Source organism: Triticum aestivum, chromosome 5A (assembly GCF_018294505.1).
Source record: "Triticum aestivum cultivar Chinese Spring chromosome 5A, IWGSC CS RefSeq v2.1, whole genome shotgun sequence".
Taxonomy (NCBI): domain Eukaryota; kingdom Viridiplantae; phylum Streptophyta; class Magnoliopsida; order Poales; family Poaceae; genus Triticum; species Triticum aestivum.
In genome coordinates this window covers 382,530,244-382,545,537 of record NC_057806.1, presented here as the reverse complement: position 1 = coordinate 382,545,537, position 15,294 = coordinate 382,530,244, and the positions used below count along the sequence as shown (strand labels likewise).

Sequence of the window (15,294 nt, the reverse complement as noted above, 5' to 3'; positions counted from 1 at the left end):
AGAATTATTTTAAAACACAAAAAACAACATATTCTTTTATGTATTTTGGACATCTAAATACACGGTGAACCTCTCTCACAAAATTTATTTGAACTTTTACTCGTCGAGCACTTGAACTTCTAGCAACCTTTTTTTCGTTTGAGTTGTTTTCAAAAGTGCAAAAAATGTCGTTGTGTTTTTTATTTTTTGAATAGGTAAATCCTAGGTTTCAATAAACTCCGAACTTCTCTGTTATTTCAATTTGAACTTCACATTTTCATATTTTTGAGTAAAGAATTGTATTCGATTTTTATACGGAAAAAATCGAACATGGAAATACGAGGTGAACCTCTCTCGCAAGAATTTTTGAACTTCCCTGGACAGGGCACTTGAACTTCTTTCAACAAACCTTTTATGCTTTTATTTTTCTATGTTTTTATTCTCACCTGAAATGCATTCCTTGCAGTACTTGAACTTCTCGTTGTTTTCACTATGAACTTCTGTCGCAATTTTGTGTGTACATCGAATTACACGCAATTGAAAGTCGGACGCCATTTTCTTGCCATTTTAAAACATGTAATTGGAGGTCGGACGTCCCGCAATATAAATTCTGAACCGTGCACGAAGGTGCACGTGAACTTCTTGCAACAAATTTGATGATTTTATAAGCATTGAACTGATCTATCTTTTTTATTTGAACTTCATTGTGTATTTTTAGAAATGTGGAAATTGGAGGTTTTTTAGAAACATCGAACTTCTTCCTTATTTGAAATTGAACTTATTGATTTATTCTTTAGTAACTAGAAAAATCCAAATTTTCAAATATAATATCAAATTGCTCTGCTTTTTTGCAATTGAACTTCTTGGTTTTATTCTCTAGTAACGTGAGAACCTGAGTTTTTTTATATACATCGAACTACTCAATTTTCAAAATTGAACTTCTTGGTTTTAATACTTTTTAGGAAAATCTGAGTTTTTATAAACATCAAACTACTTCAAACTTTTAATTTATGGTTTCTTGGTGTTATTCATTAGTAACGGGAAAAGTCCTAGTTATGTAATAAATATTGAACTACTCGATTATTTAAAGTTGAACCTCTATGTCTTTTAATTGGGAATACACATTTTTTACAAAAAGAAAACACAGTACATGGACACTAAGAAGAAACGTTGAATTGCACCGTTATTTTAATTTGAACTTCTTGGTCTAACTTGTTATTAATGAGGAAAATCATTTTTCTTTATAAACATAGAACCACACCGTTTTTTAAATTTGAACTTCTAGTGCTTTTAGAACGGGAAAAATATAAATTATTTTGAAATGTTCCTCTTTTTAATTGGAACGAATATTTTTTTTACAAAGGGGAAAATCCATTTTTATGGAGATGTTTGAAGTACCTGTTTTATTGAACTTCTTGCTCATTCTTTTTAACTTCTAGATTTTTAAAATATCAGCATCCTCATAAGTTTTTGTAAACCTATTTCTTTAGTGCAATGTAATATTGCACTTTAATATTTCTATTTAAAAAAATTAGTTGTTTCTTTTATTTTAATTTGAACTTCTTCATTTTATTCTTTAGTAACGAGAAAAAATCTGAGGTTTTATAAAGTTTGAACTTCTCTGCTTTTTTAATTTGAACTTCATTGTTTTATTATTAGAAAAATATGGTTTTTAAATAAGCATCAAACCATCTTTTTTGAATTAAACTTCATACTTATATTTTTTTGTAGAAACCGAGGAGTCGAGGAGATCACCACACATGACTAGATAGAGGAGTGCAAGTGAAGCAACCTTTCTCTTTAGAAAATCAACAACCAGAACTTCAAAAAGCAAAACAAATTGAACTTTGAAAAGCAAAACAAATTGAACATCATAGGGCTCTACAACCTTTCTCATCGTGTTTTTCTCTTTTTTTTTAAATAAAGATATTACTGTGCATCTGAGTGCTTACTTTTATAGTTGGAAATAGAAATTTTATGTTCAGAGGGAAGAAAATATCACTTAGTGTTTTGTTCCAGAGAAAACAAATTTTTTTTGAGTCATAAACACAAGCAGCTTTAGAGAGCATACTTTTTTGTTCTTACTGGATAGGAATTTCGAACTTCTGTAATTGGCGTATTTGAACTTACACATATTCTTTCTTTTTTTGCATAGAATCAAACACGTGATTACGCAATCTTACAAATAATAAACAGCAATCCATGGGTTCTTGTTCGCATCTAGGAAAAAAATACTTGCAATCAAGCATGTACATGAATTTGTTCCGATGAAATCGCCTCAATCAGAAAGAGAGAGAGAGAGGGAGAGTGAGAGAGAGTAGTGCAGCCGTGAGGAGTAACAGGGGAGTTCTGCCAGCAGGACCCAGGAGGCGGAGGTGCAGCAGGGGGGGCCTCCTCCGATGAAATCCGGTAGTATGTGATGAATCGCGTCGTTGCGAGCAGGGAGTTGGGGCAGAGGCGTGGAGCGTCGGGGCTACGCCAGAGAATGCGGCGGCGCTACCTAGAGACAGAATACAGGTTTGAGAACACATGAATGCACAAAGCAAAAAATTCAGAAAAATGATCAAGAATAAAAAGAACTAAATCATCCATTATGCAAAACAAGACATGGCATCAAGATTTTAGAAGAAAAGTAGAAGCAATTTGGAAAAGGTTCAAGCACGAAGTTCACCCTTAGGCCTTGGACAGGTCGCCGCTTAGCCTTTGGCAGGTCGCCAGCAGCATGAGGTGAGTGGTCATGGTGAGGGATCCGGCAAGCACGGACCGGGGCCCTTTTTCTGGTGACTTGCTACTCAAAACTATTGTATTTATGTCATGTTGCAAGCACGGACCGGCAAGCATGAAGTTCAGTACTGTATCCAGCATCAACAAACAAAATTCAATAGCAGCACTCCTCCTAGCATTAACACGAACATATTGTGGCCTTGTGGGCAACAAACACAAACCATCGCCAGAGGGGCTCGATGAAGGAAACTAGTATGCACTAGGAAGTTCAGGGAGAGCATCTGGCGGGGTGTGGAAGTCCAGCGACTGGGCATGACGGTGGTCGTCGGTTGTGGTCGCCAGTAGAAGTCCGGCGGCTGGGGGCGCCTCGGGGCTGGGAGTCGGCGGTGGAGGGCGCGTCAGGACCAAGCGGCCGGCAGCGGGAGGCGCGTTGGGGTCAGGGTTGGCGACGGAGCCGAGCAGCCAGCGGCGGGAGACGCGCTGGGATCGGCAGGGCGCGACGGGGCTGAGCAACCAGTGAAGGGGCCGAGCGGCCGGTGGCGCGCATGGATGGCGGGGTGGGCCGACGGAGTCATGCGGGGGATGGTGGGATGGGGCCGGCAGGTGGCCTCGGCGGTGGGAGAAGGTGGCGGTCACGGCGGCGGCGGTCGCGCGGCGGCGCGCGGGGGGGTGGGGGCGCGGGGTGAGGGCGATCTGGGGTCGGGGCAAGAGGTTGCGGGTGATGGGATCGGGATTGGGTTGTTTTTTTTCCTGTTCGGTGGCATTTTTGGATCTCGAGAACCTCCAGCGGGCCCTATATAGGAAGCTGTGATTCAAATAGTTATTCTAATCCTGAGATTAGAATAGTGCTATCCTGAATGAGGAATAGTTATTCTTCACCCCCTCTCTAATTTGACATCAATGCAACGTATTTTTACGTTTCGTAAATTTTGTTTTATTTCATACATAAAAGGAGAACATAAGAAAATATGTACTCACTGTAAAAAATATTTTATGTTACGTAAAATTACGAATGTAAGAACATAGTGTAAAACGTACATAAAATGTAATTTTTTTGGTCTTATAACCTATTTTTATATTTTTTATACCAAATTTTACATATTGAATCAACATGCATGTAACTATTTATATTATAAATGTAATTTATTTAGAAAGTGGTCGTAAGATTACCTCGGGTGAAGAATAATTTATTCTGTATCTTGGGTGATGAATAATAACACTATATATATATCGATCTTTACCTCCGGACCATTCTGGAGCTTCTTGTCATATCCGTGATCTCATCCGGGACTCCAAACAACATTCGGTCACCAATTCACATAACTCATATAATAATATATTATCAACAAACGTTAAGCATGCGGACCCTACGGGTTCGAGAATGATGTAGACATGACCGAGACGCTTCTCCGGTCAATAACCAATAGTGGGACCTGGATACCCATATTGATTCCTACATATTCTACGAAGATCTTTATCGGTCAAATCTTTATGACAACATACGTAGTTCCCTTTGTCTGTCGGTATGTTACTTGCCCAAGATTCGATTGTCGGTATCTCCATACGTAGTTCAATCTCATTACCGGCAAGTCTCTTTACTCGTTCCGTAATACATCATCTCGTAACTAACTCTTTAGTCACTTTGTTTTCAAGCTTTGTGATGTTGTATTACCGAGAGGGCCCAGAGATACCTCTCTGTCATACAGAGTGACAAATCTCAATCTTGATCCATGCCAACTCAACAGACACCTTCGAAGCTACCTGTAGAGTATCTTTATGATCACCTAGTTAAGTTGTGATGTTTGATAGTACACAAGGTATTCCTCCGATATCAGGGATTTGCATGATCTCATGGTCGAAGGAATATGTATTTGACATTAAGAAAGCAGTAACAATAAACTGAACGATCATATGCTATGCTAACGGATGGGTCTTGTCCATCAGATCATTCTTCTAATTGATGTGATCCCGTTATCAAGTGACAACACATGTCTATGGTTAGGAAACCTTAACCATCTCTTGATCAACGAGGTAGTCTAGTAGAGGCTTGTTGATCAAGAGATAGTTAAGGTTTCCTAACCATAGACATGTTGTCACTTGATAAACCACGGAGAGGTCTCCCCCACCAGGACAAGTGCCCGTTTTTTCTATACAGTGGTTTATCTATACACTGTCCTTAGTTTTTTCTGGAATATGCTCGTTAGCAAGCACTAATCTAGCACGAAGAGGTCTCCCCCACCAGGATAAGTGCCCGTTTTGCGAGCAGCATGATGAGACGATAAACCACCTACTTCTCCAGTGCATGTTCCCCAAGCAAATGTGGACGGTGCTGGGCACGACATTGGAGTCACCCTCAAGTGTGCCCACGCAGCACGACACCCTGACCGAGTGGTGCACCAGGAGGACAAAAAGTTGACTCTCAAACAAGGATAACAAAACGATCCTCATGCTGGGGCTTTGGACCCTAGGGAAACACTGAAACGACATTGTATTCGATGGTGCAACGCCCTCCGTACATCGGGTCATCGAGACAGTACACCTTGAACGCACAAACTAGAAGCATGCAAGGCTCATCAAGGACGACCTTGACCATGTCTTAGTGGAGCTACATAGGTGGATTAGTATGATAGTAGGGTAGGGCTTGTAAAGCTGGCCATGGCCGGGTAGAGTAGTGCTTGCTTGTAATCACATGTAACACTACTTGCGAAGGGTTTCTTTAACCCTATTCCTTCTTTAATAGATGATATGCACTCTCGTGCATATTCTAGAAAAAACTAAGGACACTCTATTTGTTTATGTATCCACACATGTATTTAAGTTTCTGATCAATACAATTCTAGCATGAATAATAAACCTTTATCATGATTAACGAAATATAATAATAATCACTTTATTATTGCCTCTAGGTCATATTTCCAACACTCTGGTCCCTTGCAGAAGCTTCTAGGGTTTCATATGTTCAGAAAAAAATCATCAAAAAGTTTCGTAGCGTCTGGGCTCTATTTGGTACTGATTTTTTGAAAATCAAAAAACAAGCAGAAAACATCAACTGGCACTAGGCATTGGGTTAATAGGTTAGTTCCCAAAAATATATAAAATAGCATTAAAATGCATATAAAACATCCAAATTTGATAATATAATAAAATGAAACAATTAAAAATTATAAATACGTTGGAGATGTACCATTCAACATGTAAAAATGTCAGCTAATATCCTGTCTTATCTTTGTGCTAAGTGCGCTTGCACATTGTACGTGACCGAGAGCCGGCTTGATAAAACTCCTAGCTTCCTAATGACCAATCTATTGGCTAATTGTTGTAGGAATGCCTTTGTTGAATAAAGCTCTGTATGCGAACTGAGCCCATCTGAGATGGATAGGTTTCTTGTGGTGCAACCAGCACACCATGATTCAAGTCTTAGGCTTGAACTGGTGCTTGCATTTTCTGCATTTATTGCAGGCTTTTCTGGGGATATTCATTTAGTGAGAGAAGATGTTTTCGTCGGAGACGTGTGTGGTGACTTCATCAATCTCAAAATATTATATCGGGTCAGTATCTCGAAGATGCTCATAGGTCTAGTGCGTTTGTGTCTTCATACGTGCCCGTATATATGCATGCATATGAGCATATGTGATTATACTGTGTTAAGAAATAAAATAAATGTGGCCATAGAATTTGTGACATGTTCGGCTTTTACATTCAAGTTTATAGAATTTTGTGATAATGTGGCTATATATGCGTGTAGAGTCCGGTCCGGGGACAATAAAGTTTAGGTTTTCTAAAAGATCCGAACATATTCGCGTTATAAAGTAGAGTGTTCAGGGCTTCAGGCTGACGAGGCTGCGTATTCGATCCGTAATAGCGTTTTTTCGCGTACTCCCGAAACCCCAATCTTTTCCCCCTCTCGTCGCATCGGCGGCGGCGACAGGACATCGGGCGGCGGCGGCGGCTGGACAGGTGCTCTCTCTCTCTCTCTCTCTCTCTCTCTCTCTCTCTCTCTCTCTCCGCAGCAAGAGTGAACGGCGACCGGAGCGGTGCGGGCGCTGGCAGAACGACCGGAGCGGCGCGGTCCCCGTGCAGCGCTGTTCCTCGTCAGCAATTCAATCTCTCTGACGCATCTCTCTCTGCAGCCGCAGAACGAAGGAAGGGCTCCCCTGTAGCGCCGTTCCTCGTCCCGATCCGCACGGATCCGCCCCACCTAAGGGCCCCGTGCACAAGGAGCAAAGATGATAAACCTTTTCAAGATCAAGGGGCAGAAGAACGAAGAGGCAGCCAACTCGAAAGGGGGGCCTCCCGTCAAGAAGCAAAGTCCTGGGGAATTACGTCTCCATAAAGGTTTGTTTCGCCGGAAGGGATTTGATGTTAGGGTTATGTTATGTTACTTTCAGCCAGGTGTCTCACTTGATATTGATTGAGTCTGCCGCTTTTGTGCTTATTTTTCAAGCTGCTGTGAAGAGTGTATTGCTATGTTTGATTGATCAGATTAATCTGAATAGTTTCTGTTGTTCAATGGTGCCCTGTCACGTTTCATCTCATATGTTCTTGTACAACCAAAGTATATCAAATTGCAACTTAATACCTGAGATAAAACAAACCAACTAGCCAAGGGTCAATCAAACAAGATCACCATAATCCACCACAGCGCTGAACAGAGCCACACTGACATGATGTACATTGTACAATGTGTATTGATTAGGGCTAAGCTGATCTTGCAATCTTGTGCGCAAGTATGCCGTTCTTTTTGTTTTTCATTTGTTAGGCAAATGAACTATTGCTCCTAAGTATATTAGTTAACCAATTTGTTGCATTTATATTTTGTGGAAATCATATGCATGACACTTATGTAATAAAAATTAATTCGCTTGTGAAAAAGACTAAATAGGGGTTGTGTCGGTTTAGTTACTAGCGTATATGTTGTGTACCTTGCTATTTACTCCCTCCGTTCCAACTTATTTGAAGTTTGAGCTTTGTGCTAAGTCAAATTTCTCCAACTTTGACCAAATCTAAGAAATATATCAACATCCACAACACCAAATTAGCTTCATTAGATTCATCATAAAATGTATTTTTGTACTATATATATTTGATGCGGCAGATATTAGCACCTTTTATAGACTTGATGAAATATAGATAAGTTTGACTTGAGACAAAGCTAGAACTTCAAATAATGTGCGACGGAGGGAGTAGTCTTTACTGCTAATCATATTGGCTGACTTGTACTGGTTATGACCAACTTTTGCATGGGCCATGCTTCATGTGTGTGACAAATTGGGTAATCTGTATACCAATGATTACGATCTGTTTGTTTTTGTTTTGTTTGACTTGCATGATGGAAATAGTTCTCACACTGTCGCCCAGTCAACACAGACGTGCTACCTAGCCATTCTGGTTCAGAGGAGGAACGCCATTGGCCCCTTGCCTGGCCTGGAAAGATATAAACTGACCCAGTGGTGTGAAACATGAGAGTAGGGGGGTGCTGAACCACCATGTTTTCTTTGCCGCTGGATTTGTTTATGACAGAGTTGCCTTACTCATAAAGTTGTAGTCAGCCTCGTCTCGATGCCCTTACCTCAGCTTGAGGATGAGGCAGAGCAGCAGCAGAAGCAGGGTGGAGGGAGATGGGGCATGAGAGGGATGTGGAGGAAAGGATGAGGTGCCAACATGGTGGAAGTAGGGTGTCGTAGGGGACTAGGGCACGGGAGGGTGGCGGCAGACTGGCAGTGGTTACTAGGTATGAGGGCTGGCTTGAGTGAGGCAGTACGCTGAGTATGGGGTAGTATGCTGAATGATAGTAGTGGCTCATCTATCTCCCTTTTGGTCTTTGCACATTGGGTATAGTCATTAGCTGCTGTTGTGGATGACATTGGTTTCATATAGTTGTCACCAGGACAACTATGTTGATGACTCTGATAGTTATATATATATATATATATATAGTAATGAACGCCTAGATATCTGATATATAGGGTTGAATCCCGAATTCACTATTCCAACTTAAGTTAGAAAGGGCACATCTAGATGTGCCCTAGTTATTGCACATCTAGGTGACTCAATCAAGCATAACAATGAAAAAGAAAAGAAAAAGAAAAACATCTGCACGAATCTCCGTGTAAAATCAATGACATAGGACTTAGATGTGCAATACTTAGGGCACATCTAGATGTGCTTTAGCAAAACTGTTAGATATTTCATGAATTATGAGGATTCACGAAATCCTACCATACTAAAAGTTGAACAGTGATAGATTCTTCTATTGTTCAAACATGTGTTGTCAATCTAAATGTCGTCTAAAATTTTAACAGCCACCTATCTATTCTTGTCTTCCAGATTTATGCAGTATGCACATAATGAATATTAGTTTATTTCTATTTGGATAGTTTTCAGAGCATGGATCTTGGTGACAGTTTTCATTTTAACTTGCAGATATTGCTGAACTTAACCTTCCAAAGACAACTAAAATTTCCTTTCCAAATGGAAAGGATGATCTCATGAACTTTGAAGCCACTCTACGACCTGATGAAGGATACTACGTGTAAGTATCTTATAGATGCTTCTTTTAAGTCTACTCTTCTTTTCAATGTTTAGTCATGTTTATTAGTTAATTTTGATTTTGAATTGTTTAATCTTTGACTGGACATTCGACTTACTTAAAAATATTGCACTGTTACATCACATTCCTTCAAATATGTCTGGACATAGCATGATGAAGAATTTTCCTATAGAACTTCAATAGAAATATGAGTAGTTGTCGGCTATTGTTACATTAGTTTCTTTATAGTTTTCATCAGTTACACTCATCCATGTTTCTCCTCCTTGGGCATTGTATCTCATCTTTTCATTACAACATTGATTCTTAATAAGGAGAAAACTCCATTTTTGTTGGCCCCTAAATAATTGACAAAGAATTGTTGTTTTTGTACACTATTGTGCACCTTATCAGTTCGTTGAAACAGCATTATTCAATTATTCTGATATCCATAATATGTCTTCTTTCTTAGAGGTGGGACATTTACTTTCACCTTCCAAGTATCTCCTTCCTACCCTCACGAGGCTCCGAAGGTCAAGTGCAAGACCAAGGTAACACAATCTGACTCCTGTCAATCATCAGCATAAGTTGGTTATTGCTAATGTAGTAACTTTCAGGTTTACCATCCTAATATTGACCTAGAAGGAAATGTCTGCCTGAACATTCTGCGTGAAGACTGGAAGCCTGTCTTGAACATCAACACCATAATATATGGCTTAAACCTTCTTTTCTCAGTAAGTATCATATTCAAAACTGTTCCACCTGCTGATTTTCCATTCAAAATGTAAAATGCCTGAGTTGCATGTATTTATCTCGAGGGAAGACAAGTCACTGTTTGTCTTCTGTATTATCATGTACTCCTTTTTTTTTTAGCAGTATTATCATGTACTCCTGCTTGGCCATTAACCATCTTCTTACTTCTTTTCTGCAGCAACCCAATGACGAGGACCCCTTGAATCATGAAGCCGCGGCCGTCCTCCGAGACAACCCACAGAAGTTCCAGAGAAATGTTCAAACGGCGATGTCGGGAGGCTATGTTGATAACACCCATTTCCCAAGGTGCAAGTAAGGTCTGCTATGTGGAGCTCTGGTTCCGACTCTTGCCCAGTTGCCCTGAATGCCCTTGCACAGTCTGAAGGATGTGGCATGTACCCAGGAAATGTATCGCATTTGTGTTAGACGTGACTGTTATTATGCTTGTTTGGTGGATGTACCGGAGTCATGCATGTTGAAGAAACATGCTAAGCAGAAACAAAAACCTCGCCTGTTATTCAGCTGAAAAGTTGGCGGAAGTGTTCCAAGCGCAGCAATCATATGAGCATATAACTGAATTATGAAAAATAAAAGAGTCTCTGGGCGAAACTTGAAATGTGCCATTTCTGGTAGTGAAACCAAAGTGTCGGCGATAAGTTCCTGCTTGAGAGTTTTCCGAAATTTAGATAGGAAAACCTACTTATCTTGTCTCCAGGAAATTGCAGCGAAGAAAAATAAGAGGTATAATTTGTGAGTGTTTTTGCTTTGGATGTGGATGCTGTTTAGTCTAAGAGCATCTACAACCAAACCCTAGAACCCTCCCGGAACATGTCATTGTCTGGTCACAAAATCATCATCCACCCAGACCTAGGCGCTATGTGGCGGACTTGGGGACGCACAGGACCTACTCCAAATTGACCGTCCTTTCATGTGTCCGTCTTCCTTTCTCGTGTCCAAATCGTCACCCTCCCCTGCCCTTGCTCCCTAGTCCGCGCCGCCGTCCTCATCCGCTGTCCTCAATGTCAGACACCGAGTAACTTGTACCCCACCGGTGCCATGGACTTGACATAATCCATGGGGTCCCGACCGTCGTCTCTTGAGGAGGAGTCACACGGAGGGATCAGCGCGCCCGACAACGTGTATGTGGAGCTGCGGAGAAGGCCAGTGACATGGACTTGGGCGTGTACGGTTCGCGCCATCCGTCGTGAACACGAGAAGGAACAAGCTGTTGGCCATGCATGACTTCGCTTCGGCCTACTAGCGGTTGGTCATCTGGGTGACTGGACGGAAGAGGATGCTGCCACTGACATGGTGTACGACTCTCGCAACTCCAAAAGGCAGTGTACAACGTCAGGAAACGTCGATGCCAGCTATGCCCATGTGTTGTTTGATGAAATGGACGACCAAGACAGGATACATCCCCCCCCTCATACGCCATAGTATCGGTTGTTTCGTTTGTTGCACATACCATTGGATCAACTTAGGGATGGTAGTTCCATTGTGATGCATATTATAGGACGCATACATGATGAGTGTGATAAATATGGTCAACAGCCTATGCCTTATGACTTGGGTGATATCAATTTCCTTATGTTTGATGTTGGGCAGATACCGTACACTAAAAAAAAGGTACCAAAGGCATGAGGATGTTCTGTTGTGTGAAGCTTGGTTGACCACAAGCATGGATTCAATTTATGAAACCGAGCAAAAGGCGTTAAATATTGGCAAAAGACCCACAAACACTACCATGAACACAAGAACTATGTGGGGCCTCACCCAATCCATACCATCCGCAGTTAGGCTTTCTCCGACATAGATGGTTCACCATCAGGGGCGGACCCAGAAACTATTCTAAGTGGGGGCAAACTATGGGAGTGGGGGCATACTTTGTACAAATTCACATAATTTTGGCAAAAAATTCTGAAATTTCAAAGAAATATCACTGAAGTTTCATATTTTGAGTGGGGTCCTAGGCCCCCACTCCCATGAACGTGGGTCCGCCCCTGTTCACCATCCAAGAAAGCATCAACAAGTTTTGCAGTTTCATTCACAAGTGGTTGACCAGAACCAAAGTGGCATGGGAGTCAAGACATGTAAGTATGAACATATGTGTTAATTAATTAATATATGGGTGGTTCTTTTTTAAAAAAAAGACATGTAAGTTTGAATTGCTTCACATTGTCATCATTTGTATTGCTAGCTTCATTGTTGCATTGTTTTGAGTGATTCTTGTTTTGCTAGTTACGGTTGGCGGACGCTTTGTACAACCAAATTGAGGGCAAGCCATTCACTTTTGTCCCAATTGCTTATTGAAATTGAATGAAAACCGAAGTGGCAACTCGTCCTCAATGAGCTCAAAAACCCCACCAAAAAGTTGAAGAGAAACGATGGCCCAAGCTCCCAACAATATATTGGATTGGATGACAAAGAGGAGAAATGTGGATAGGCGGACATACAAACGACCATACCAAAGAGGAAGCTGTAAATGATGGGAAACAAATGGGAGAAGGAGTCGTGGCAAGCAAAATGCCCATCGCATGGGCAAACATTTTTGCGCCAAGGAGAAGACGGAGGAGGAGAGATACATGCTTGGATGTGCAAAGGTAAATGATGGAGTTTGACCCGGGGAGGGTGAAAGAGAAGGGAGGGAGAAGGTGGACTTGTATAAGCAAGAGAAATGTACAAAATGGAAGCTCGAGAAGGCGACAATAATGCAATGAATTGATTTGAGAGAGAAGTTGAGGCTTGCAAGGCAAAGAGGAGTCGAGAATCATGCTGTAGGACACTAGCCTCTAGGATGAGGAAAGCAAGAAGTGATTGATTAACATGAAGAAAGAGGATCAACGAGGGTAACAATGGAGGCTTTGATTCATTTATGTATCGTCTATCTATGTGTAAATTATTGGTGTTTATTTGGCATGTGTAAAATTGCGGTTTATTTTGCTTTACCGAATTGTGATAAACATATGCTTTATGATGGACGTGCATGACTTTGCATGAATACGAGAGTTTGGATATGAGGGATGTGCTTGTCTGGCATGACAAACGATGGGTTGGTCCGTGTCGCGGACACATTCAAATGTGCCCGCGGATGTTTAGGGAATCGGATTTGCGCTTCTAAACGTATGAATCCTTATTCAGCTCAGCTGAGCATCTCCAACGGCCGCGCGAAACGACGCGCGCGCGCGGTAAACGCAGCCTTTAGCGCGTGCGGGGCGTTTTGCCGCGCCCCAACGACGGCGGAAAAACCATGCGCACGGGAACCGCTTGCGCGCGCGCGAAAAGGCACCAGCTCGCGCGCCATTTTTTGCGCGCCGCTTCCGGCGCGCCTATAAAGTGCGGCGCGCGCCACGCGCCTCTCCACGCCTCCTCTTCTCCTCTTCCTCTCTCTCTGCCACGCGCCGCTTCCGGTGCGCCTATAAAGTGCGGCGCGCGCCACGCGCCTCTCCACGCCTCCTCTTCTCCTCTTCCTCTCTCTCTGCCACGCGCCGCTTCCGGCGCGCCTATAAAGTGCGGCGCGCGCCACGCGCCTCTCCACGCCTCCTCTTCTCCTCTTCCTCTCTCTCTGCCACGCGCCGCTCCAGCGCCCCGCCACCGCCGCGCCGCCATGCCGCCGCGCCGCCGAGGAGCGTCCGGCTACCGCGGCGTCCGCCTGCGCCCCAACGGCGGCTACTACGCGGAGATACGCTCTGGCGATCTCCGGCTCGGCCTCGGCACGTACGGGACGGCGCGCGAGGCCGGCCGCGCGTACGACGCGGCGGCGTGGCGCCTAGGCCGGCTGCGCGGCCAGATGAACTTCCAAGATGTCTACACGCTCCAGCAAGCGCTCGACCGTGCCCCGCCGACGCGTCTGAACACGGCACAAGACCGTGCGGAGCACGCCGAGCGGCAGCGCCGCCTCCTCGTCGCCCAGGAGGACGAGCGGGTCATGGCGGAGTGGCGCCACCGCCACCCGGAGGACGTCGCCTACGAGCAGGCCTACTGGGCAAGGCGTCGCGAGGAGGACACGCGAAGGCGCCGCGAGGCGCGGTTGGACAGGCGTCGGCGTAAGGCGTTGGCGAACGCGCAGTCCGATCTCGTTGCAGCAGGTGGGCAGTCGTTCTTCACGCCGAACGATGATCGGTGGTTGGACATCTGGCTGGATACCTCGGACGACACCGCCGAGAAGGACGATGATAGTGATGATAGCGATTTAGAGTAGTTTATTTTAATGCAATCTATCTCGTTTTTTTATCGTTTGTCCTTTTTAATTATTATGCAATTTATGTTTAGGATGTAAAATACCTTTGTTTCGTTTTAAAATTTATGCAATCTATCTATTTTTCAATAGCCTAGAATAAGCGCACGCGATGTTTTTTTTTGCGCGTTGCTGGAGCGGCGCGCGCGCTGCATTTTAGTGCGCCGCGCCAAACCAGCCGATGCGCGCGCGGCATATGTGTTTTTTGTGCGCGGCACGGCCGGCGCCTGCTCTAACATGTGAGTCAAGTCATTGATTCTACGGGACTGTTCATGCTTGTGTCATGAAGAATACGAAAACCCTCACGTTCCAGCCTGTGCACAGAAGACTCGCTACAAACCCGGGGGTGCAGTTGGACGGATCTTTCAGAAGTTTGATCACGACAAGCCAGGCCTACCGATAGACAAGCACGTGACCTCTCACATCACGTGGCTACCGACAAGGTCAAGTTTGATGGCTGCAAAGAGATTAATCAACCGGGACGATCCTACAGTACATTACAAGATGAGATCATTCAGAACACCATAGAATAGTCCAGTGACACAAGAGAAGAAACGAAGCGCATACACTACTATATTTCGAGGTTGACTTGAGGCAAATTTATGCCAAAAAATCTCGGATCTATCGTAAACTAGGATGCTCGCTGCCATCTTTCAGCTGAAAGAAAGCCACTTAAAATATCAGGACCGAGGGGGGCAGATAGCAGGAAAAATCTTGACGTAAACGTCAACTGCGTCACCAGATTTGACGCTCGGCTCACGGCGAGTGAGACGGACAGATTCATCTCTGACCCACAACCACAGATAAGCATGCACTGACTAAACTACAGCGAGTGAGACACACACACCTCTCCGTTTGAACTAGAAAAGGTCAAAGCCTCAACGGTCCAAGATAATCGCGCCGCTTTGACTGCAAACCAGATAAAATCTGTAGTCGTGTTCAGATAAGATATACTAATACAGTAGTACATACTATATCTCAAGATGAAGGTATGATCATTACGTTACCATGACATTCAGAACGAGACAACACACACATTCTCAGTGCATCATAGCGAGACGAGAGCACAACGTAA

At 43.4% G+C, this 15,294-nt stretch overlaps 1 protein-coding gene across 1 annotated transcript; it reads left to right on the top strand.

Annotated features, from left to right (window-relative positions):
* Positions 1-6,467: 6,467 nt before the first annotated feature.
* Positions 6,468-10,591, top strand: LOC123103499 (NEDD8-conjugating enzyme Ubc12). The gene is made up of 6 exons (XM_044525106.1): positions 6,468-6,660; positions 6,834-7,038; positions 9,127-9,235; positions 9,702-9,780; positions 9,847-9,963; positions 10,161-10,591. The coding sequence occupies exons 2-6, from the start codon at positions 6,930-6,932 to the stop codon at positions 10,296-10,298; spliced, it is 552 nt and encodes a 183-aa protein (XP_044381041.1). The 5' UTR covers positions 6,468-6,660; positions 6,834-6,929; the 3' UTR covers positions 10,299-10,591.
* Positions 10,592-15,294: the final 4,703 nt, after the last annotated feature.

Coding starts and splice junctions, on each gene's coding strand:
- LOC123103499 (XM_044525106.1), top strand. CDS start 6,930: ATGATAAACCTTTTCAAGATCAAGGGGCAGAAGAACGAAGAGGCAGCC. Junction 7,039..9,126: donor GGAATTACGTCTCCATAAAG/GTTTGTTTCGCC, acceptor TTTAACTTGCAG/ATATTGCTGAACTTAACCTT. Junction 9,781..9,846: donor AGGTCAAGTGCAAGACCAAG/GTAACACAATCT, acceptor AGTAACTTTCAG/GTTTACCATCCTAATATTGA.